Source organism: Porites lutea, chromosome 4 (assembly GCF_958299795.1).
Source record: "Porites lutea chromosome 4, jaPorLute2.1, whole genome shotgun sequence".
Lineage (NCBI taxonomy): Eukaryota > Metazoa > Cnidaria > Anthozoa > Scleractinia > Poritidae > Porites > Porites lutea.
In genome coordinates, this window is record NC_133204.1 from 38,431,083 (window position 1) to 38,456,714 (window position 25,632).

Here is a 25,632-nt window from a genome sequence, read left to right on the forward strand (position 1 = left end):
AATGCTTACTTCGTTTAGCTGCCAGTCTGCAAGCTTGCAGTCTGTGTATATCGCACACCGCCCATCTACCGGCTTAGTGGGCGTGTTTTAAATCTAGACAAATACTCCGCAAAAAGATGCAAGGAGGCGAGCAACAGTATTTCTCTTAAATTGCTCCTTAGTAAAGTCTCTTCCAACTTTGCTGTTTGCGAGCAAACTTTCTTTTAATCTGTCAATTTTTAGTAAGAGCACGCCGCCTACGGGCGATGATTGAAACTTTTTTACAAAGAACGGGAAGGACTGGGTCGGGTAGTCAAAGCTTCGTCTTTTGAAAGGAACCTGAAACTAGTCACGATTCCAAGATGGCGGATCACGAAGAACAAGAATTCACTACTTCAAAGCGAGCTCGTTGGTCATCAGAGAGTTCTTGCGATCAGAATACTAGCTTTGTAGACACCATAGATCAAAGAGAATCAATTGAGGGTTCTCTTGTACGTCTAATTGAGTCTGAACAAAATTATTTGGTCGAAAGTCAACCGTCGGAAATAGAACAACATGGCGTCCATGTTTCATCGGATAGATTCGAAAGCGACGATTTCCCGACCTGTTTTAGCGTCGAAGACGACTTAGATGATATAGATGAACACCATTTTCAACCAGTAGCAGGTAATAAGAATTTCTATGCCCTGAAATCACTATGAATGTTGTCATTTACTACTATCGCGTGTCCGCCATTTTGTTTTAAATTGTTTCAAGGTGAACAATAACAATTTTATTGCTGAACTTTATCCTTTCCAACATAATTCCCATCAAATACCATATTTTCTTTCAAAGAAAAGGTGTTGTGCAACGATATCTAAACATTAAATAACCAGTCCAGCTACAACATGAAGTACACACCCAACCACTCTAGTCTGCTACACAGCCATTTTTAGTGTCGTCACGTAACTTGCCTCCCACAAACGGCTGCTGAGAATCGAACCACATTCCTTTCACTTTGTATTTGTGGTCTAAAGAACGAACCAATCTTGGATAAGAACCTAACAATACGTGAACTGCAGGGCACTAGGAAGGGAAAATGCTTCTCAATTTTCGACAAATCAATCAATCATCGCTAAATTTGGATGCGCTCTGTGTCTGCAAGCAACGAAAAGGTTAATTTGCAGAAAAGTCTGTTTTAAGCGGTTAACAAAGGTCCAAGTGAAAAAAAAGTTTGATAGGCCCACAAGACTCTTACCAGGATCTCATAAATTTTGACTAGGACTTGACTATGACAACACTACTCTAGTTAGTTACTTGTTTTCACGTGATGATTTTGATTGTTCTGTCATTCACACATGGGGCACCAATAGAGGCAAAGCTGCCCTGCAAACATGGTGCAAACACCTTCCAAAAAAAGGAAGCTGGATTCTAATTGGTTAACTGCAGGAAAGGAATGTGGTTCAATTCTCAGAAGCTGTTTGTGGGGAGGAGCATTGCATAACAACACTAAAAGTGGCTGTGTGGCAGACTACAACCACCCCTTCCCCTCCATAATATTCTTCATACAAGGCCCCATATGCTCCTCTGCAGAATTCATGCACGAAAAAAAACAGCAACCTTTTTGGAGACTGTTATTTCACACTCATAAAAAGATCTCAAATAAATATTTGCAAATGTTTTACATGGGTAAAATTCATTCATAAATAATTGTTTGTGTTTCCCTTTTACAAGAACACTTGTCTTGCAACTTACCTTTGGCAAATTTGTTTACTTCAAGGTCCCATGGGCTGGATCCAGCGTCAGATGACTCTTGGTATTAATCCTGAAGATATTTTGGCTTATATGCTACCCCATACCCAGCTGGTAAGACAGGATTAGTAGATTACTAGTGCTGTATATATGTAATATGGAGTTTGACCCATTTGCTCCTGAACTGCCTGTAATTGCCTGTGCGGATCCACGTCCCTTCTTTTGTTGTGACATCATCAGTTTTAATGGTCAAGGACAACTATGTCCACTAACTTGTGCAGAGTGAAGAGATCTTTCAAACCATACCAGAATGAACACAATTCAGTCAAGGATAGTGGAGAAAAAGGCAAAAAATCTTGTAACATTGACCTGATAACTTTCATGAAAATCTTTGTCCACTAGCCATCTACCTTTCTTTTCATCTAATCCGATCCTAAAAGCTTTCCCAAAAAATTTTCCCATCAAAATGAAGTCTAAAAAATGCCCAGTAAAAGAGAAAAAATGAGGCAAGAAAAAGTGAAAAAAGAGGGGAGGAGAGAAAGCGAAAAATAAAAGTCAAGACTGCTGTGTCGCTTGCAAACCCCAAAACTATGTCATAATTTTGCTTTCTGCGCATGCCCGAACTTCCCAAGTTAATATTAATTTGCATCTGGATTAGAACGCCATGTAGTGTATGACCTGTAAATTGCTTTCTGGTGAGTTTGAGCTCCTTATAGTAAGGCAGTAACCAGAAAACAACTCAAATATCTTCAAAACACATTAAATTTCCAGGGGCAAATGGGTTAGATACATATAATTATACCTGTATAAGCATTTTTGTGTTTTGATAGTAGTTTTTATAAAATATTGAAAATAATGATTTTAATTTTTCAAATTCAATAATATTGAACCTGATATATTATTGGCACTGTTATAGTTTTCTCCCAACTCAAGCATGTATTCCAGTTAACTGGACAAGAATTTATCATGTTCCTTGGAACATAACTCCCTGACTTTTAAGGGTGAACAAACTTACTTCCACTCAATCAGCTCAGGCGTCTTGAAACCAATGAAAATCCTTGTATCAACAAATTATACTGTTTTTACAGTCATGACAAAAAGAATTATTTTATAATTTGTTTTAATTCTCCGAGGTGAGCATCAGTGAGTACGAGTAAACAAAATGGACTGTTTCCCTTCTGTCAGTATCCTGACAACATTTTGTATTTTATTGTGTATTAAAAAGTTAAGTAAATAAAATTAACCTTTTACATTAAGCAACCCAAAATTTCAAGCCTAGTTAAGTTTACATGTAGTTGGCCAAATTATTTGATTTTGACTCATTTGCATAGTATTTTACAAGTGGATGCAGTAGAAAAATGTAAACTTGGTGGAAACAAGTGTGTCATTCATATTTATTTAATTTGTTACCCAAGTTTTAATTGCTTTGCAGCCTCCTGCCTTGGACAAGGGAACCTTGTGGAAAGTCATCATTGATATCCTTACAGAGCCCACTCCAAGACAAAAACTGGACCACATCAACTTCCTGGATGATGTTGTGGAGCTTCTTCGAGGATCAAAGAACATTATTGTTCTCACAGGGGCCGGGGTATGTTATCTGTGATTTGTCTTCATTAACAAACCTTGTTGGAATGAATGTGCATAAAGTGCACATGATAAATAATATTACTTTATGTTTTTCTAGTAGATCAATATAATACAGTGAAACCTCTATTAAGCGGACCCCCAATTAAGTGGACACCCTCTATTAAGCGGACACTAAGCCGGGTTCCGAAATTAACGTCTTATATTTCCCTTTACAACGAACCTCTATTCAGTAGACACCTCTATTAAGCGGAGGCGGACACTAAAATAAGTTGTATTTGCCTAATTTCTATTGTTAAAAACCTCTATTAAGTGGACACCAGACTGAATTGACAAAAGTAGTATTGGATTACGTCCTTGAAATATGGACTGAAGTCAGTTAATGTTTTTGCATTTACAAACAATTTAAAGTTGGTAATGAAAGGTTATGAACTTGAACTCTGGATAGCTCATCTTTAACAACATGCAACTTTATCACAGCACAGGCTGAGTAACCCTTGAATGTTGATCGTTAACAAACATTGTGCAATTTTTACAACCTCTATTAAGGGGACACCCTCTATTAAGCAGACACTTGGGAAGGTGCTGAAGGTGTCCGCTTAATAGAGGTTTCACTGTTAATTCCTATTTTATGGACATGACATTATTTAAAGCAGGATGTCTGCTCTTTATGCCATCATTTATAGTAATTTGTTTACCCACAAAGCACTTAGGAGTTCTTGAGAACTTTTTTGAATGTGTCCATGTGTTCCAGATCGAATTGGAATTTGAAAAAAACCCTCGAACAAGGGAGAGAACCAACAACAAATTTAAACTCAACCCATAAATGCCGTCGACACCAGGAATTGAACTGGTCAAGATGTTGGGAGGCGAGTGCTCTCACCATGGCGCCACCCTTGCTCCTCAAAAAAAATTACAAATAAAAACTAATACCACTAATTTCTGGGTTCCTATTTTAGGTATCTGTGTCTTGTGGCATCCCAGATTTTAGATCTCGAGATGGAATTTATGCTAAGCTAAGTGTTGAGTACCCAGATCTTCCAGACCCTCAAGCTATGTTTGACATTGAGTACTTCTATCAGAATCCAAGACCATTCTTTAAGTTTGCTAAGGTAAATAAATTCTTTGATCTTCGTGAAAAATACATGTCCATGTTGTAGATATAATAATGCCAAATGAAGTATCCTGGATACCACTCACATCTCCTGGTTTCCTGTATGAGTCACCATACAGTGTACACCACCATGAGTGTACTTTGGACTACAGCCCATTTTCCCCTAAATTTTAAACTTTTTTGATCATAGTATGCTCTCTGTGGCAACATTTGCACACATTACATCACTGACAAGTTTACTTTTTGTAAGGTGGGGGACCTTGATGTTTGGGGCTATTGAAAAAGAGACACTACCAGAGATTTAGATTTTAGATTTCCATGTATTGGCATCTCAGTGAATTTTAATTGTTAAATTTCTTAGAGTTTGGTCTGTAATGTTTATCATGACTGTTGTTTTTATAATAGGAAATCTATCCTGGACAGTTTGCTCCCTCACTGGGTCACCGATTCATAAAGCAGCTGGAATCAAATGGTCAGCTTTTAAAGAACTATTCACAGAACATTGACACACTGGAACAAATAGCAGGCATAACAAGAGTAATCCAATGTCATGGTTAGTTTTAGATATAAAATATAGAAGTAAAGATGTATTACAAACAACGTCAGTGTATCACTGAAATACATGTACAGTGGACCCTCCATGTGCGACCACCTCTTGTAGGCAACCACCTCCCATAAGTTAGCACCAATCCAAAACACCAAAATTTTCTCAGTCAAAGCCTTACAGTTGAAACCTCTTGTAAACGACCACCTCCAGTAAGTGACTGCGACCACTTTTTGGGGCTGATGGTTAATGATTTTCTATTGTTTTTAACCTCTTGTAAATGACCACTTTATGCATTCTCTGATCTCTATTTTTGCTGTGTGCACTATGTTACTTAGAATAATTATATAAAATACTTTAGTGACAACATGGAACTACATATATCCTAACTTAGACATTGCATGCAATAAATTATCTTCCATAAAGTAGATGTGCCGGGACCTCTTCTCAGAATAGACCCCCTGTGGTTCGATTCTTGTAAACGACCACCTCCTGTAAGCTACCACTCAGTCTTTATATTTTGGGTGGTCGCTTAAGGGAGGTTCAAGTCCTGTAATTGTGATCAGGCTCTCAAACTTTTGAGAACACTAGAAAAGTGTCTCTTCAATGATGTCTTTTCAAAACAGTTGTGTATTATTTTTCCTTCTTAGGGTCTTTTTCTGCAGCATCATGTACAAACTGTAAACACCAAGTGTCTTGTGAAGTCATAAGGGAAGAAATTTTCCAACAGGTTTGTACACTTTTAAGAGTTCACCAACTTAAGCACTGAGGATGTTGAAAAAAATATATATATAACCCTAAAAAGATTGTCTGCTATAGCAATCTCTCTGGTGCACTCTGGCAGTGGGGCAAAAATGAAAGAGACAGGGCTTCTGATATTTCGCGTGGTCCCGGACCCGTGAAATTCAGGTATTTCCGCGAAATCCCGCGAAATTTCCAAAAAAACACGTAATACTGCGAAATCTGCCAGAAATATTTCTCAATGCATGTCAGCAAAACATATTTAATACTTATCTTGGCTTTTAGGCCTGTTTTATTCACCTCAAACGTCCAAATTTATCTTGAAACTTCGTCACTGCAAGGAGTAAACAACGTCCCAAAACTACCAGGCGTTCTTAGGTTAATGTTGCGAAAAACTGGGCACCAACCATAATGTTAATAGCTTTAGCATTCGCTCATTTCTCGAGCGAATTCACCGGAAAAAATAATGGATTCCCATTTTTGGACATTTTAGGGTATTTAAAGAATACCCATAAAAATCCCAAATTTGGCAAAGTGAGACAAGTCCCAACCAGGGAATTCCCAACCAAGTTCCCTGATTGGGACTTGTCTCACTCTTCCAAATTTAGGATTTTTGTGGGTATTCTTTAAATACCCTCAAATATCCGAAAATGGGAATCCGTTATTTTTTCCTGTGGAACTGTTGTTGAAAGAGCAAATGATTATCCCTGTTAAAAAAACGTTAAACAACGCTGGTCATATCGACGCAAACTTGATCGATTTTAGCGAAATTTGCCAAAAAAATCCCGCGAAATTAGCTGTTGTTTACTGATTGTTTCTTGGCGAAGTTTCCCCCCAAAATTTCCCGTGAAATCGGCCAATTTTTCTAAGAACTTGGCCCCGAAAATCCTTCAAATTTGACTTTTTTCCGCTAAAATCCCGCGAAATCGGCCGATTTTTCTGCAAATTTTGACTTTCTCCCGCAAAAATCCCGCGAAATCGGCCAATTTTTCCACGAATTTGCCTCTGAAAATCCCGCGAAATTTTTCTTTTTTTTCCGCGAAATATCAGAAGCCCTGGGAGAGAGCTTGTAGTCACATCACAGAAATTTGAATTCCGTCTCCAGTGGCTCCACTGTGGCTTCCCATCATCTGAGCTGTCAGATTTTGGTCAATCAGCTAGGCATGGAATTGAGTGTCAACTGTAAACAAACGAATTTTGCACAAGCGAGCAGGGTTCTGAAAGTATGGGTGCTGAAAAATTAGGGATTACTAGAAAATCATGAGTTCTTGGTTCCCTAGTCAGGTTGTTGACGGTGCCAGATCAAGAGAACAACACTGAAAAAGTGGCAAACCACCTCTAACACCTGCATTAGACAAGATATTTTGCAAGCATTGTGACCTAACTTGAACTGAGATCATTTTTCCTCTGTTTTGAAATGATAAATTTGACCTATTATGGAGACTAATTCTCCATTTTATTATGTCAGTCTTCCAGTCCTAAACTTCTAGAGTTTGTTCAATATTTTCAGGTCATTCCACTTTGCCCAAAATGCCCACAGGATGGGAGCTGTTTTGCCATTATGAAGCCTGGTAAATCCTGATATTTTATGTATAATTTTTATTTGCATAGAACATTTTGTTGACCTACCTTACTATACAATATGAGTGCACAGTTTAGGGTGGTGGTGTTCAAGGGTGAGATTGCAGAGATCATTGATAAAAAATCCAAGTTACCTGTTCTTTCAAAAGTGAAGACTTAAATCCATGAGCTATATAAATATTGATGATGTCAAGAAATTATTTTACGCCAAATTATGAGAGGAAAATTCATATTTCATTCTTTCAAAAGTGAAGACTTAAATAAGCTATATAAGCTATATAAATGTTGATGATGTTAAGAACTTATTTTACGCCAAAATAATTATGAGAGGAAAATTCATATTTCATTCTTGCAAAAGTGAAGACTTAAATCCATGAGCTATATAAATGTTGATGATATCAAGAAATTATTTTACGCCAAATTATGAGAATAAAATTTATATTTCATTCTTGCAAAAGTGAAGACTTAAATCCATGAGCTATATAAATGTTGATGGTATCAAGAAATTATTTTATGCCAAATTATGAGAATAAAATTCATATTTCATTCTTGCAAAAGTGAAGACTTAAATCCATGAGCTATATAAATGTTGATGATATCAAGAAATTATTTTATGCCAAATTATGAGAGGAAAATTCAAATTTCATTCTTGCAAAAGTGAAGACTTAAATCCATGAGCTATATAAATGTTGATGATATCAAGAAATTATTTTACTCCAAATTATGAGAATAAAATTTATATTTCATTCTTGCAAAAGTGAAGACTTAAGTCCATGAGCTATATAAATGTTGATGATATCAAGAAATTATTTTATGCCAAATTATGAGAGGAAAATTCATATTTCATTCTTGCAAAAGTGAAGACTTAAATCCATGAGCTATTTAAATGTTGATGATATCAAGAAATTATTTTAGCCAAATTATGAGAGGAAAATTCATATTTCTTAAATTATGACTTCTTTGAACAGTAGTGACTACAGAATACAGGGCCACGGGTCTTAAGCAGCAGTGGCTTGATGGCTTGCTAGTCAAGACAAGTATTTAAAGAACAAGAAAGATCTAAGACTTATAAGTATAGCGCTGAATTTAAAAAAAGACGTAAAAGTATAAAATTTAAGAGCAAAGTAAAGGTATATATTTTCGTGGGTCGGTGGCTCAATTGCTTGTCAGTCAAGGCCAACATCTTAAAGAACGATAAGGTATACATTTTAGTGGCTCAGTGGCACAGTGGCTCTTCAGTTGAGGTTATATAGTTTAGTGGCTTGACGGCTTGGTGACTCGTTTGTAGGGACTATCGAGCTGCCGAGCCTCCGCGATGAATATACCTAGAAAGTTTGCCTTGCGTTCTGTAGTTAAGCCTTTAAGGAGCAACTACAGAATACAACATATCAATTGTGTAGATCTTTTAAGCACTGGTCAGCTTGTGAAAGATTAGATAAGGTAGGGAAGTTATTTACTACAGTAAAAGGAAGTGATCAGCAGGATCCTCTCAGTATTTTGTTTTAGACCACATTTGTTTCAGTTTATTCCTTACAGTTAAACTTCACATACATTTCAAGCCGGTTTTAAGATAATTGGCTCCTGACACACCCCAAAAAGAGAACATAATATTTATTGTTAGTGGTATGTTGTAAATCACTAGTGCAGTGGACTACCCATTAAATAACTTCCTTATGTGAGTACTTACTCTTCTAAAGTGTTTACATGAAATGAATGTACAGCATGTAAAAGAGCTATAGTCATATTTGAAAATTTGATTTTTGTTTTATGTAACCTGGTGAATCTCTATTATGACAGATATTGTTTTCTTTGGTGAAAGTCTTCCTCCAGAGTTTTATCATAACCTAGAAGCAGATTCTGACAAGGTACATGAATGAAAATAATGTTATTACTTAATGTGCATAACGTACTGTGCTGAAATGCTTTCTAAAAGCTTAGAATTCTTTTTTCTTGATAAATGTACGTGAGAGATGCTAGAGTAAACAATGCAAAACACTCGGCAGAAAACCTGCACTCAAGGACAAGCTGCACCCAACGACTAAGAGTGAAAGATTTTTAACAAAAAAAAATCGAAATTCGTACCTAAAAATGTTGTGCTTCATAATGTTTGATTTTCCTTTTGCCTTCTACTCATAATCATTCATTACCTGGTTAACTCTGACATAGAGTTTACTGTAAATAGAGCAGTTTATGTTAAGTTGACCTTGGTAACTTCATGTAGGCCATGACGTTGCTCTTGTTGTTCTTGAAACAGACGGGTACTAATTGGACTGAACTCGTGCTCCTGACTAGCCTTTGCATATTGGTGAATTTAGTCTCCTTCGAAGCCTTGAGGAAATTAGGGTGAATTGGGAAAGGGGGATTTTCTAAAGACAACAAATAATCACTTTATTGCATGTAACAGGCATTGTACCTTAGATATAACCAAACACATCACTTTCCTGTTTGTTTAGGCTGATTTACTGATAGTCATTGGATCTTCCTTGAAAGTCAGACCTGTTGCTTTGATACCTAGTATGTATGCAATAATTATTAAAATGCCATTTTTACCATTCAACAAGTCAGTTATATTCTAGTAAATTGTGAGTTAGTACACTGCTTGCTTAATGCCGTGTATTTTTTACAAGTCACGTGGCATTTTATTAACCTTACGTTACTAGGGGCCTGTTTTTCAAAAGTCCTGGTAACTTTATGGCCTAATTAAACCATATTAAAAAATGAAAATCTCAAGAATGGCAGACATAGTACCCCCTGACCAGTCCATTTTGTTTTGTTTACTGATGGCTTTATTGAACGACTTTCAAAACCAGTGAAATAGGGCTGTCGCTCTGATTTCAAGTAGCACGGAAGACCTTAAAATTCTGAAAATAAGCCCCTCAAAATATAAGCCCCCCCAAGCTCGTAATAAAAACCCTCCGTTAAATCGCCCCTACAAATATAAGCCCCCCTCCCCCCCCCCCCCCGAGAGCTTGTACTTGGAAATTGCCCTCAAATACAAAGTAAAACAAAGCAAAAACGGTAAATTTCTTTCCAACTTACTGTAAGGCTAGCCCAATCGATTTTGAAACGCAAACTTCCCTCCGTAGATAAGCCCCTCATAAAGGGCCTTTGAAAAATATAAGCCCAGGGGGCTTATTTTCGGAATTTTACGGCATGCAGTATTATTAGCCGGGGCATTGAACAGTAGGAAGTTCTTTGGGTCTCATTTCCCTTTTGTAGCTAGTGCACGTATTGAATGCAACACAGCTGTCTAACCTTCAGCGCCTGGTAATAGGCCATTTCCGAGTTCCCCCGGGCCTCTGTTTCAAAACGAGGGTAGGTGCACAGCCTTTGATATAGAAAAAAAAACATTCTCATGCAAATAAAACTCATTTTCACAAGAAAGGTTCTGCACCTAGCCTCATTTTGAAAGTGAGGGTTTTTGGAACTCTGAAGTGGCCTGTTACCTGAACCTTCAAGAACTGGGTCCCAATGCCCTCATTAGTTTTAACATCACTTTGCCTACTGTTAAGACTACCCTGGCATATATTAAAAGGAACCATTTTTTTGTTCACCACAGGTCACCTACCTCCAGAAGTGCCTCAGATTCTTATCAACAGGGAACCTCTCAGGCATATGACATTTGATGTTGAGTTGCTAGGTGACTGTGACGTCATCATTACTGAGTTGTGCCAAAGGCTGGGTGGAGCATGGAATAATCTACTGGAAGGAGTTGAAATTCCTGACGTGGAAAGAAGGCCTTTGTCGCGTAATGAAGAAAACACGACGGGAGAGATGCATCAAGGGGTTAATTTTGAAGAAATACAACGCAGTGAACAGGTACATGCTGAGTACGACTGAACTTACGTAGGCTTTTTGAAAGTTCCAGCATCTTGAATTTGGGATCTGTAGTGTACAGCAAATGCGTAAAAATCTTATAATACTGACTGCGAGGTCATAATGCACCCTTTTCCTTTTAAGACGACTGCAGGTGGAACGAACAACGAGAAGAGTCCATCAAGCAACGTGAAGCAGAGGAGTGAAGATGTCACACCAAACACGACGGACAATCACGTGACTGTGGGTGAGAGCAGTGGGTATGAAGAGACTGGAGACGACTCTTATCGGGACCAGCCGAGAGCCTCGGCCAGTGATCTCGGAAATGAATGTTCCTTCGACAACAGCACACCGCATGAAGAAGGTATGATCGAGCTGCTGACATGTTGGTAAATTTGCAAATTTAGTAGTGTCACATCTGATAAAAAATACATATAAATTGCAATTAAGAGTAATTTGAGTTACTATGACTCGTGATGGGATAAAATCTCCCAATTTTCACTGAACCTGTCAGAAGTAAAACAGATAATCATTATACGCGGGTATGATTTTTTCTGCGTCAATTTTCTGGTTACATTCGTTTCATCTTAATTGTAGTCTTAATTCTTGCCTTTCAGTGTCCGAAATTAAAATAATTGTCATCATCGTCGATATAAAATTCTTGCAGACTACCAGCATTAGATCTGCCGCAATAGATCGTTTTCAAGGGAAATTCGTATACTCGTCCATAAAGTGAAATTAGAGAAGAGCAGTCAGTCCAGAGTAACAGATTGTGGTTATAGACCTAATTGTTAATGTTTTAACGCTAACGGAAAATTCTTTCGTTGTAAAGAAGGTGAAAAACTGTGGAAACAGACACCGAATTCTTAATAAAGAACTTACTTTTTCTGTCGATTCTAGATTCACCTCGATTTCTCTTCATGCCTCCAAGCCGTTACATTTTTTACGGAGCGGAAGTCATGGATTCTCCCCTCCCCTCCCCCTCACGACACATACCAGGCTACCTGGACAGCACCAGCGAGGAGAGCGATAGTGACAGTGTGGGTGAGATAGACGACAGTGAAGCTTCCCGTGTCCAGCTTGGTGATATAACAGGGGATCAGGCGGGGAACGACAGGAGTAACCTAGACGGGTGTAAGCCATCGACCAATCAAGTTACAGTAAACAGCAGTGAAGGTGAAAGTAACAGCGATGACGGCTTTGGTGAAGGTGAGGCAGATGTTGAAAAAGTACTGGAGCCCATTATCAATAACGAGGACACTCGGCAAGCGTTGTCTCTCATTCTTGGTGGGCTGAGCAGTTATACGTGTGAAAGTGAAGAAAATAGTCGACTCTCGAGTTTTGATGATCCGCGTACTGTGGGCGCGAGTGTGGCCAGCGACCCTAACTGTTTGTTAGGCACTTCGGAGGCACTACTGGCAAATCGTCCTTTCAGTGCAGTTACCATGGATACATTGGTAACCACGCCAAGTCATATGGAGGATAAGAATTTAGATCAGACTGAAGATGCATCTCCAAAGAAAGGTGAAGAAAATGTGTCCTTCAACGTTAGCCGCGAGGTCTCTGACGAAGCCTGGACTGAAATAAGTTCGGACTTTTTGCAATCCTGATATTATATCAAGCTTTATTTATTCCACAAAACTGTCTCTTGCACTGTTATTTAACATTCTTCATTAACCATTATAGATCGATTTTTTAGTTGGCTTTACGAGTGTTGTGTGACCGCCGTTTCATGGGCTACTAAGTCTTAAAGGGGTACTACTCTTCGTTGAACCCCGACTGTAACAGAGCGGTCAAATGGCAACTCTGCACATCTTGATCCGCTCTTTCGAACAAAATTAGGATATAAATTCTAGATGCAAAGGGGCCAGTCTGGCCAGCCAATCCTTTCAAGTGATGAAAACCCTAGCTGATTATTCATGAGAGCGGAGTTTACCCGGTATTTAACAAATCAGCGTTCTACGCCATTTTCATTGAATTTTTGACTGAAATAATCTCTTTATAATACCGACTCGACATCACAGTTTTATTGACTCCCCTTGCAAAGGACAGTGAGCGCTATTTTACTTTAGGACATTTACATACAACTGAAATATATCTTAAAATTTACATCAGTGTTTATCAAATTTTTTGTCTTGTCGGTTGGATTCATGCCTTTTGTGCTAAGTCCGTAAGTAGGGACAATAACGACCTTACGAAACTACGACGGCGACGGCAACAGTAACGTTGAAAAAAACATTAGAATTTGGTCAAAACAACAACTCTGCACGTGCATCGCGCTTTTTTGTACATTTCTTTACTGTCCCTACACAACTATGACGTGAAATGACCAAATTTTAATTTTACGTCAGAACTGGAACGGCAAGGCGATAAATTCTACCATGTCTGTCTGAACTCGGGCGCGGTTCCCTCTCTTCAGCTCTAACCTAAATTCGCTAATTTTAAGTAACAGGGTGACCTGGGAAAATCACGAAAAAGTCTGAAAGGGAGCGAAGTCTATTTTTCAGCTACGTTTTCATGGACGTTTCCGTTATCGAATCGTAAAGTCCTTTTTTAGTAGCGACACTAAGGTGTCTGCATTAAGGGGAGTTGCTTGACTGTGTAGCAAATTAAGAAGGCATATAGTACAGGCTTTAAATGTACGTAATATAATTTCTTTGTATACGGAGGTCCATTTGTTGCTTCGAACCGCCGTCTAAAGTTAGACTTATTTGAAATAACCGGCCCCCTTCTTCAAACTGGAAACTTGGGACACTTCTTATCTATAATGTTTTAGTGGGTCCGTTTATGTACAAAAGTATGTAAACAACAGTGTACAGTATTTATATATCTTATTCTGAGATTGCTATACCAACCTGTCTGAACAGTCAACGTTAACAATGTAAATACATATACTAAATAAAGTTCAAGGTGGCTGTTACAGCGTTCCTGTAAATCAAAAGCGCGGCAACAACAATAAAGTCATGTGATATTTTATGTTAAGATGTCATTCCACAGCAAATTCGAGGTTGTAAATTAACACCAAGGGAGATACACATTAACACTGAGGGTGTGTTCCTTTCGGCGAATCCAAAAACGGATTTTTGATCCTAGATTTCCCAGATTTCTCGGTCGAAAGGAACGTGAAATCCGAAATTGGATTTGTAACCTTGGTAACCTTTCGCCAGCACGTGCAATATGCACGACAGCCTCTCAAAAAATGACGTGTTTTCTACTGTTTGACAAATTATGCGATTATACCGTGCAGAATTTAGTGGTCGGCAGTTCGAATAGCGACGATGGAACATATAAAATAGACAAAGAAAGAAGCGCATTAAAATTGAAAATTATCTAAAGAATGTCGGCCAGTTCGATCCAGTTGCATAGCTCGGATTTTTTTTATGTAGCACGATCGAATGCCTGTCGCGTCTACAAGCGAGTTTGTAGTTAGATAGCAGTTCATTTGTTACTTTTACTTATTTCCGATTTCATGCAATCTTTAGAGAGAAATGGTTAGTATTTGGATATTTTAATGTACCAGGAACAATCTTCTAATGTTTTCAGATGTTTTGCGGCAAATGACAGCAACGAGGAAACTCTACGGCCTCTATGGGAATACTTCAACTGGAAATACCGCTGTATCATCTGACTAATTTCGGATCCACTGTGAATGGAACAGCGTAGATCACTAATCTGTTAATCCGGCTTTGGATTCTTCGGATTTCAAATCCAGTGAATCCTTTTTCAAAAAGGATTCACCAGATCAAAAATCCGGATTTGGATTTGCCGAAAGGAACGCGAAATCCGTCTTTAGATCTAAAATCCGTTTTTGGATTTACCGAAAGGAACACACCCTGAATTAGTGTTATCATAACACTTGCCGAGTGTTTCTTAAAAGATACACCAATTCAGTGTAAGAAAACACTAAAATGGTGTAATCAAGAAATGTGGCACACGTTGGCGGTGTAAAGTTACACTACGTCTGTGTTTCAGAAATCTTGCAAGAACTTAACACAACTGGTGTGTTATTTTACACCAAATCGTGTATCAAAACACTAAAACGGAGTTTAATCTGAAATTATCAATTGCATATCCCAGGTCAGAAATGTTTAAACTAACCACCCTGCTCACGTGAATAGACCGAATAGGTCTATTGCTTTTCAAAAAATATGAGATGTGAGGCAGTGCTGCAACAATGAAAGTAGTTATACTTCTTGGTGCTAAAAGTTATGTGAATCCTTTATTAAGGATGATGTAATTTCCTCTTCTTCAAAAATTGACTGATTTAATAATGACAATTATCCTCACGTACTTTATTACGGGCAGAGAACCCTAAATAAATAAATAAATAAATAAAAAAAACATGCACACACACACCGTGACACGAGCATCTACTACCAGGGCCCCACGTGCTTTCCGTGACTAATTGAAAGCACGTGCTTTCAGTGTTTATACGCTGGAAAGGTGAAAACAAAGATAATTGTGGAAAAATTAAAATATTCTAAAAAGACGGCATTTGTCTTATAAGCAAGTTAACCTTCGAAACATGACGAAAACATCGCATTTGCTTAACACCAATCATTTTTATATTTCTATGCTGCGTGAGGCTCACGAAAGTGATCTTGTAAGTTTTATTGAAACGCGTCTATCAACGTCGGCAAGCGAAACAACATCGGAATGTTTTGTGTGCGGATACGACCAATCACAACTCAGTCCTAAAACGTTCTCACGGTTTCATTAATCCCTTTGATTGCATTGTGAACATTCCTTTCAAGACGGTACTTATCAAGTAATGTTTTGTCCAATCAGAGAAAAGCGGAAAGGTTTCGTGTCTTGTTCAACGTTGGGTGCTGTTCATATTTTCACGCACAGCGAAGCAGTAGCTTTCCAATTCACCGTCTGTAGATTCTGCACGGAAGAGTTAAATTATTTAGTCTGTCTGTTTTAAGGGTAAAACCTGGCTTCACTTATTTTTATTTGCGAAGATGTTCAAGAGTGGATGAAGAAGGAGGGGTATTCAGTATTCAGGCATTTGCCGATAATTTTTATGGTAAGGTAATAGCCTGTCCTAACTAAATAATATGTTCTGCTTTTAAAGAAAAAAACCCTCATATACTGTGACACGAACCTACAATTCGTAAAACGGTGTTCTGATACATCTTTGTTTTGACCCAACTGAAAATGCACTTTTGGCGCGAAATAACGGAACACGTTGACGTTTTTATTTCGCATTATATTAATTAAGGCCTGAAAGTTTAGCTTTACAAAAACTTTAATTTTCCTTTCTTAACTCTTTACTTTTTAACTTCCAAAGCTGAACAGGTTCGGTTGTGCATGAATGAGTACAGGGGCACCCAATGGATCTGTTCCTCAAAATATCTGTTCTTCAGGCACATTTTTGCTGGCTGGGAGATGTGGAAGAAATAATAGTCCCTGGAAGGAAAGTGTTGCTGGGAAAAAGATAATTCAGGGTGTCAGAGGGGATTTGAAGTCTAGAATAGCTGCTACGGGTTACTTGTATGGGTTACTTACCACTCGAGATCTGAATTGTGCCCTATGAAACTTCCCAGTAAGTCAGGTTGCAGGTTGTAAGGTTGCTGGCTGGGAACTCTTCCATCAGTCTTGCTGGGAGTGAGGAACAGATAATTTTTTTCCAGCAATCTCCCAAAATGCTTAAAATAGTCTCAGAAAACTTTATTCACGCTTTGTTGTTGTTTTTAGGTCTTTTTCTCAAAATTTCCCGTTGGGTGCCCCTGTGAGTAGACCCTGAAGACCCTCGTGCCCCCTGCTGGCGTTCTCGCTAATCTTCTTCACAAGGTACGAAAACTTGACTTGATAAAAGCACAGAAGTTCGGATAATTCACGAAGTGTCTACCGAAGCGCGACCTGTACAAGAAGCTGTTAATGCTGAAACAGTTGGCGAGGCATCTAGCGCCCCAACAGTTGATAAAAAGAGGTGAGAACCTATTTACACTTCCAAAGGGACAGTGACTGTCACAAACATCATTTCATTTTATATGAAAACGGCTAGGGGAGTAGAAGGGGGAGGGATTTGCAAATTTTGTCCATGTGGTCCTATATTGTAAGCTTTTTTTCCTGCAATCCGGTCAGTTATGGAAACTATAACAAAAGAGACAATATTATATATAGGGAATTTACTAGCAATGAGAAGCTTGCAACATAGACTAGTTAATACTGACATATTTCTTAGGTAGGGTGGGTGGGGAATTAGGTTCAGTGGAAGAAAGAAGACTCAGTTACAATGCATTAGTCAGCCTATACGGAGCGGTTAGGAGAGAATCCTGGGAACGAGGTTTTGGATTAGTAAGCAAATTCTAAACACATCATTACCTATTTCATGTTACACCTACACAATTTGCCAATGTGTGCTGTCCATATACAATGTAAAAGAACGTATAAACATTTTCAATCATTTACAAGAGATACCTGTAATGAAAAATATTATTTTCAGCCATCCTATTCATTTTACCAATGATACTTCAATACTGTCTTTTTCGATAAAAGTGCCTGAGACCAAAAACTGTAAAGTTCTGTTCAGTGATACAATAATCGAGGCTGCAAAAAGTGTTATTAAAATATGTCTGTAAGGTTCTCAGTTATATATATTCCCAAACAACTTACCTTTATCTTTCAATTCATCATGTTGTGGGTTTCCATAGCTATGTAAAGTTGGATTTTCCGCTTTTAACTAGCTCCAAAGTTGAGAGGCCAGCCCGCTCATTACTTGGAACATGATGAATTGATAGCTGGTAATAATTATAGTTATCTAAAATTATCAGAAAAACTTAAGAAGGATAGAAACACAAAAAAGAAAGAAAGGACGGAAGAAAGACAAAGAAAAAGGAAATACACTCACAGTAATGCTTCCAACCCACTTTGAACAAATTTTTATTATTTGCGGCATTTTTTTTTAGTTGGAAAAGATCTGATGAGGCAAAAAGGCGTCAGAGACGAGCTCGAAATAAACGAAGAAGGCTTGAAATAAAACAAATAAAGAAAAACGCTCATGAAGAGCTAGTTCAAGAAAAAAAAGAAAAGACAGACAACTGAAGAAAAACTGTCTTCTGTCAAAAAAAAATCAAGAGAAGTTTCACCAACTGTGGCGTCAAACAGAACGTGAAAAAGAAAGATTGCTTCATTTGCAGATGAAAAATAAGACAAAGTCAATCAATTCTTCAGATAGTGTTGTGGCAGTAACAAACTCATTCCTAGAGATTCCACGGGAACAGAAAGTACATGTGAATATGGACAGTGATTCCAGAAAAACTTAATAACCCTTTGGGAAGGAAAGTTTGGAAAAGTTACACTGGACTTGCCTTTTATCGAACCTTTTTATTTTATCTTTTATCTTTTATGTTTTATCGAAAAATGCCTGTTGCATTGAAACAATTCAGTGAAGGAGTCTCGCAAACAGAATTAAGTTGAGCATAAGGCAAACATTATTTCCTCATTTAATCAGGCTAAACCTTTCATGCTTGTACTACAATCCTAATTCGTTTTTCGGCAGGAACCATGAGGGTTGTCCAATACTGTCGACCAGAATCCAGTCGTATCCCCTTGCTGTCCATCGGAAAACCGGAAGTCTAGTGGTGTAAAGTCCTACCAAGTGTATTGGATGCATTGGACACGAATAGATTCCGATGGAAAAGTTTATTTTCTATTCGTGAGAGACTTAGAAAAATTCCGCTCATGTTGGATGAGGGGGTGGAAAGTCGTTCCGATGGAGTCCATCGGATCCATTGGACACGAATAGATTCTGATGGAAAAGTTCATTTTCTATTCGTGAGAGACTTAGAAAAATTCCGCTCATGTTGGATGAGGGGGTGGAAAGTCGTTCGGATGGAGTCCATCGGATCCATTGCACACGAATAGATTCCGATGGAAAAGTTTATTTTCTATTCGTGAGAGACTTAGAAAAATTCTACTCATGATGGATGAGGAGGTGGAAAGTCGTTCCGATGGAGTCCATCGGATCCATTGGACATGAATAGATTCCGATGGAAAACTTCATTTTCTATTCGTAAGAGACTTAATAAGATTCCACTCATGTTGGATGAGGGGGTAGAAAGTCATTCCGATGGAGTCCATCGGATCCATTGGACACGAATAGATTCCGATGGAAAAGCACATTTTTCTATTCGTGAGACTTACAAAAATCTTACTCATGATGGATGAGGAGATGGAAAGTCATTCCGATGGAGTCCAACGGATCCATTGGACACGAATAGATTCCGATGGAAAAGTTCATTTTCTATTCGTGAGAGACTTAGAAAAATTCCGCTCATGTTGGATGAGGGGGTGGAAAGTCGTTCCGATGGAGTCCATCGGATCCATTGGACACGAATACATTCCGATGGAAAAGTTCATTTTCTATTCGTTAGAGACTTAGAAAAATTCCGCTCATGTTGGATGAGGGGGTGGAAAGTCGTTCCGATAGAGTCCATCGGATCCATTGGACACGAATAGATTCCGATGGAAAAGTTCATTTTCTATTCGTTAGAGACTTAGAAAAATTCCGCTCATGTTGGATGAGGGGGTGGAAAGTCGTTCGGATGGAGTCCATCGGATCCATTGGACACGAATAGATTCCGATGGAAAAGTTCATTTTTCTGTTCGTGAGACTTACAAAAATCTCACTCATGATGGATGAGGAGGGGGAAAGTCGTTCCGATGGAGTCCATCGGATCCATTTGACACGAATAGATTCCGATGGAAAAGTTCATTTTCTATTCGTTAGAGACTTAGAAAAATTCCGCTCATGTTGGATGAGGGGGTGGAAAGTCGTTCGGATGGAGTCCATCGGATCCATTGGACACGAATAGATTCCGATGGAAAAGTTCATTTTTCTGTTCGTGAGACTTACAAAAATCTCACTCATGATGGATGAGGAGGGGGAAAGTCGTTCCGATGGAGTCCATCGGATCCATTTGACACGAATAGATTCCGATGGAAAAGTTCATTTTTCTGTTCGTGAGACTTACAAAAATCTCACTCATGATGGATGAGGAGGGGGAAAGTCGTTCCGATGGAGTCCATCGGATCCATTTGACACGAATAGATTCCGATGGAAAAGTTCATTTTTCTGTTCGTGAGACTTACAAAAATCTCGGCAGCACTAAAATACCGAATCCGGAATCCGGAAACGGAAACGGAATCACGGAAACGGAAACGGAATACGGAATCTGTGAAAGAAGGTTCCAAGCGATCGATTTGAAAAAAATAATACTAGCAATGACAATGAAATAAATAAACAGATAAAAAAAAGGCACAAATGAATAAATTAGCTGAGTACAGGAGAGGAGACTGCTGTGTCACTAGAGGAGTCGATTCCGGTGAAAAGACGCTTGATACCACTGTCGGCAATGAATGCAAATTCTCATGGGACAGCAAAGCGAGGAGAAAAACGTGACTGACAAAAACCAGTGCCTTAACAAAAAGGTAAGTTATATGGAGACAGACTTCGTTTGAATCGTCTGAGGCGTCATTTGCATAACTGAAAGGCGTCGCCGTCAAGTTTTTCTCAGTGTCTTTTCTGGGTTGTCTTCAACAGTGTTCAGTTTTATTTATCAAGACAACTTACTCAAGAGAACCATGGCATTGTGGAGTCCACAGGGAAGAGAGAATTGTGCATGCATTTGCTTGATTCCGCAACCCGGATTACATAAAAATAATGCGCCATGTTTAATAAGCCTCTTCAACAAAAATACGGACGTCCACGTAAACTCAATTACCGGTACACCAGTATTCCATCAGTATTCAGCTTGGCGAAAAAGTTGAACTTATTTCTAAAACACCGGAACTGTGGTCACGTCACCGGTCGGTCATGTGTGGAGTATTCAGTTTGGGGACAATCACGTGGTGTGGTCTGAGGCTAACTTCGACTATTCTTGACAATTAGCTACAAAAGTAACATTTAACTGTATTATTCAACCCATGAACTCGTGAATAAAAATTACTCGTAAAATTACTTTCATCGGCCTTGCAGTGCAGTAACCCACACTACGGCAAACCTTATCAAGACACAATAACAAGAATATATTTAAGGGAAGTGCCAAGAAAACTAAGACAAATTCTCTTTGGATTGTACTAAATTGTGTATTGTGAAATTCTTTAATTTTCTATCATCGATATTTGATTCCGTATTCTGTTTCCGTTTCCGTTTCCGTGATTCCGTTTCCGTTTCCGGATTCCGGATTCCATGTTTTAGTGCTGCCCGACTAGAAACAAGAGTTGCCTGATCAACAAAATGGCCAAGATGGCGCATCTTTCGATCATTGACTTTCTAAAAGAATTTACGAGTAAAGAATTCGAACGGCAAGGAAAAGGCATATGGAATTATCTTAAATTCCACTGTTCCTTGAAATTGTGGAATCTTTCGATATTAAACCAGAGCATAAGAAAGCAAAAACGTAACCTGAAGTGCGAATTTGGAATTCCTCCGAGGGAAGAATCGACGGAGTTATCTATTTTGAAACTGGTAAATGGAATCTCTCAGTAGGATTTTGGCATCCCTCCGAAGGAGACGTTTCAGAAGGAGTTTGGTATCCTTAGAAGGAGGTGTGTTGCAAATGGAATCCCTCAGAAGGACTGTGGCATCCCTCAGAAAGAGATGTCTCTTGCCTGAGATTTTGATTCAAAAGTAAGTAGCCAGGAAAATACCACTATTTATTATCTGCATGTACTTACAGTTGCGCACCACTGCATGCAAGTACATGCAAGTAGACCAGTTGGCAATTCATTATAATGTGTTAGAGCTGGTTTTGAAGTGTAGTTTTTAACATTTACTTATCCGAGTGATGATAATTATAAAAGTCTAGGTTCGTTTATGAAATGGTTTGGAACTCCTCAGTTCCTTAAAAATGACGAATCTTTTCATAATAAAAGCATATTAATGAAGTATAAACCTTATGTGCTGATCAATTGAAAATTTCAACATCCCCCCTGCCCCCCACCCCGGGTATTTGACACACTATTTTGTGGTAAATTGTGAATTTGACCTTTGCTTGGGTTTGTCAAATGTCAATTTTCCATTTTTTTATGTTATCATCGTCTGGCTGACAACGTAGATGGAGGAGTTTAAAGGTAAAGGCACATCTTTTGTAAAGGAACGGCTTACATAATAAGGACTTTACAAGCTAAAAGTACGATTTTTTGCTGCCATGACTCTAATTCAGTAATACAAAAAGTATTTTACTCTGAAGACGACTATCGTACAGGTTGTCGAAACATCAGCAGGGGTGTAGCCAGCATTTTTGCATAGAGGGGTTCCTAATGTGGTATTTTTGTCTAGATTGACGATAAATCTTCAGTGGGTTTCCTGGAAAGTTTTAATACTTTAGGTCGTCTGAAATTTCGTTTTGTGATTCTGAGCACAAATTTCCAATAACAGTGCCATATGAAGCTAGCTTTTTTTCGCTTCCAGTGAAGAGATAGTGTTTATGTTGTAGACCGTTAATTTTTTATCTCAGGTAATTTTTGTTTTTCTTTTGTTTTTGGGTATAGAAATGTAACTACAACATATATGTTCATTATCATTGAATACATAAAAACACACACTGTAGTCCTGTGATTTGCTGTTTACTCAGTTAGGGTATTAGCAAGAAGGAAACATCATGGATGCTTCGGTGCAAAGGTGTTGATTGTTAGCCTCAGGGTACATGTCCATAATGCAATGTTCATCATAGTAAGAGTAGCAGACTCTCGATTCAGTCATGGTCGTCGCCAATTACCTTTTAAGTCTGTGCAATGGGCTAAGCCGTCGCTCACGTTCTGCTGATGTAATTCGTAATAATGTATAGCCTCGTAGCAGGTGCTTGGAAGTAGTGGACGCAAGAAAGGACGGGCGCGCGAGAGGGAGACACGCAAGGGGAGAGGAAAACCCTTCGCGTGTCTCCTTCTCACGCACCCATTCTTTCTTGCGCTCACTACTTGCAGGCGCCTGCTACGCAGGCTAAGTTACGTAGTACTTGAAATATGTAGCACTACTAGAAAGGTCTTTTTCCACTTTGAGCCACTTGCACTGCCTACAGAAAAGCCACCACATGAAAATTAGAGCTGATGGTATCCTAATAGACATTGATGTCTCGCTTTCGAAGCCTGATACTGAGTAGCTTTTATGTAAGGAAAAGGCACTGCATCGTGGTAACCTGGGTGGCATATGATGAATTCCTGAATACTGTATGTTTTAGGCAGTTTGCCATGCTGTTAGTGTTTGTGTTCCAGTTTCAGACAATTTCCTCAGACTGATTTGCAAACATCAAGGCTGATTTCATTCTACCTTTTCACTTTTATGCCTCCACCGAGTTTCTATTAAGCTCTCTCATGGTCAAACCATTACAACATGCAACTGAAAGCAATCTAGACCAACAAAGGTGCTGAATCACACATTGCAGGCTTGTATACACAGGGGCCATGTATGATCTTCCTCACAGTAATAGAATTAAAGTAAAAAAGACTACTGCAAAGACTGATTAAACCTCAACATATGTAACCCTTGAAATAGAATGTGATGCTTTTTATTTTTTTTTCTTCTCATTTTCTTTAAAAGCTAAAATCTCATTCCTCTTAAAATTATACCTACCAGGTAGTGCTGCAGCCTAAGGGGGGTTCCGGAACCCCTCGAATACTCCTCTGGCTATTCCACTGATCAGTCGCCGTCAACAACAGTCTCATTATCATTGGTAGAAATACGCCCAACTTACTTTTAGACGTCCAAAACACTCACCATAAATTAATCCACACCCCAAACTACATGCAAAAGTACCCTGGGTGTGACACGGTGTGATCCCCCCTTTGAAAATTCCTAGCTATGCCCCTGATGTTTTGTTGTTATTATGATTTTGACAGGATCATGCCAAACTGGAAATCTCAAATCTCAGTTCTGTAAATTGATCCTTTAGTTCCAGACCTTTCAAGGCAAGAAGGAAGGTTTTAAATAATTGTTTGGAGGGAGTTAGATTTTGCGATTCCCTCTTTATACAAAGAGGTAAGTTTTAAATTCAATTCTGGCCATAGTACCACACTGCACTACAAATCAGAATTTCTCAAGCTCAGTTGGAATTCGAGATAATATATTTTTGTTTTGTCTTGTCACTTTACACTTTAAAAAAAAAAGAATAATGAATGGTGCTGGCTATCCACAACGTCCATCCAACATGGATTTCAGTGAAATTTGTTTTTGCTTTTAAACTTAGATGAAACTTTATTGTGCGTTTAGTCGAGTGCACTTATAAATTGGGTCACCTTGGCTGTGTAATTTCCTTTTCTATCGTAGGTACGGCAGACAATAATAGCGACGAGGAACCAGTCTTTTCTTTAAGTATATATGCTACCTTTGGCAGGAGTGATGAGATCAGCTGATCTGACAATTTTAAAACCTTCCTTCTTGCCTTGAAAGACCTGGGACTAAAGAATCAATTTATAGAACTGAGATCTGATATTTCCAGTTTTGCGTGACCCTGTGAAGAATATGATATCACCAAAACATCATTGTAATGTTCTGTTTTTAAGAGCTTGGGAAGATCTGTAAACCGTTCAGGACATTTTTTTTCCAAATTCTGACCTGCAACCTGCAAATTACACCCCTCGAGTGGAAATATAACCATGGCCATGTAATATTTCTAGAGGCAATAAAGATGTCACCTAAAATTCCAATTTTCCCTAACCAGAGATCATGCTCTGAGAACCACTAAAATTGGAGCTGATCTCAGGTTAAATTTTCCCATGGGCAACCAATAAAAAAAAAGCAAGCCCTCAAACTTACTCCATTTTCCATAAAGTATTTACTTTTTGTTATCTGCTATACCTGAACAAAGTGGGGAGAACCCAATCTGCAACATAAATATGTACACAATGCTATTTTCGGTCATGGACTTCTATTTGACAATGCAACAATCAAATATAACAGATTTTAGTGAAACAATACTCTTAAAAGTTTATTATTACAATAACACTAGTAATAACTTGTTCATTGTAGTTTAGAGGAATAGAATGAAAGTCTCCAGCACAGAAAAATTAGTCTAAAGAAAGCTCTGATTTAAGACAAGAATGCATTTCAGCTACAGCACATACACCACATATAGCATCAGGTATAGAATATAATTTCTGCAAGTTTGTCTTGATTTTGAATAAGAAACTACCAGAAGGTGTTAAACAAATTTCAGTAATTATGTTGGCATGAAATGACCTTGATACTATATTTTTGCTCATGATCAGAGAGAGATTTTCTTACAAAACGTTTTTCCAACAAAATTAATCTGCAGAATATCACCCTCCCCCTCCAATCAAATTGAGTCTGGTATTAGGGTGTGTTTTGCAACTCAGAAACTCTTATGGCAGTGAGTAAAAGCAGATAGAAAAAGAAACTCTCTGGCATCATCTGATGTGAGGAATTCTTCTATGTTATTTTAGAAAACACATTCAAGCTAAAACAAGAGGATCAAGCTATGTCCTCTTTATGTCAGATATTTGACCTCTACTGGGCCTCTTATGACTTGTCATGCCCTCAAGAGAAAAAGAGAGAAAGAAAATAGCTACAGTGAGG

The 25,632-nt window shown here is 38.4% G+C and overlaps 1 protein-coding gene and 1 long non-coding RNA gene across 3 annotated transcripts; both read left to right on the forward strand.

Moving 5' to 3' along the window:
* Nucleotides 1-335: 335 nt before the first annotated feature.
* Nucleotides 336-12,984, forward strand: LOC140935623 (NAD-dependent protein deacetylase sirtuin-1-like). 2 transcript variants are annotated; one of them, XM_073385189.1, is made up of 12 exons: nucleotides 336-645; nucleotides 1,739-1,824; nucleotides 3,143-3,298; nucleotides 4,254-4,406; nucleotides 4,814-4,961; nucleotides 5,603-5,682; nucleotides 7,204-7,264; nucleotides 9,072-9,139; nucleotides 9,728-9,788; nucleotides 10,834-11,093; nucleotides 11,235-11,454; nucleotides 11,991-12,984. In XM_073385189.1, exons 1-12 carry the CDS (start codon nucleotides 342-344, stop codon nucleotides 12,698-12,700), a joined length of 2,307 nt encoding a protein of 768 aa, XP_073241290.1. In that variant the 5' UTR covers nucleotides 336-341; the 3' UTR covers nucleotides 12,701-12,984. The 2 variants fall into 2 exon arrangements, with proteins under 2 accessions (XP_073241290.1, XP_073241292.1); XM_073385191.1 differs by having other exon boundaries at nucleotides 11,265-11,454.
* A 10,958-nt stretch (nucleotides 12,985-23,942) lies between these two features.
* LOC140935627 (uncharacterized) lies at nucleotides 23,943-25,632 on the forward strand. Its single transcript, XR_012165228.1, has 3 exons — nucleotides 23,943-24,075; nucleotides 25,066-25,177; nucleotides 25,500-25,632. It is a non-coding gene; the product is annotated as an uncharacterized lncRNA (long non-coding RNA).

Excerpts from the sequence above, each read along its gene's own strand:
- LOC140935623 (XM_073385189.1), top strand. The coding sequence starts at position 342 with ATGGCGGATCACGAAGAACAAGAATTCACTACTTCAAAGCGAGCTCGT. Across the intron at positions 3,299-4,253 it reads TTGTTCTCACAGGGGCCGGG|GTATCTGTGTCTTGTGGCAT; the intron begins GTATGTTATCTG and ends TTCCTATTTTAG. Across the intron at positions 9,789-10,833 it reads ACCTGTTGCTTTGATACCTA|GTCACCTACCTCCAGAAGTG; the intron begins GTATGTATGCAA and ends TGTTCACCACAG.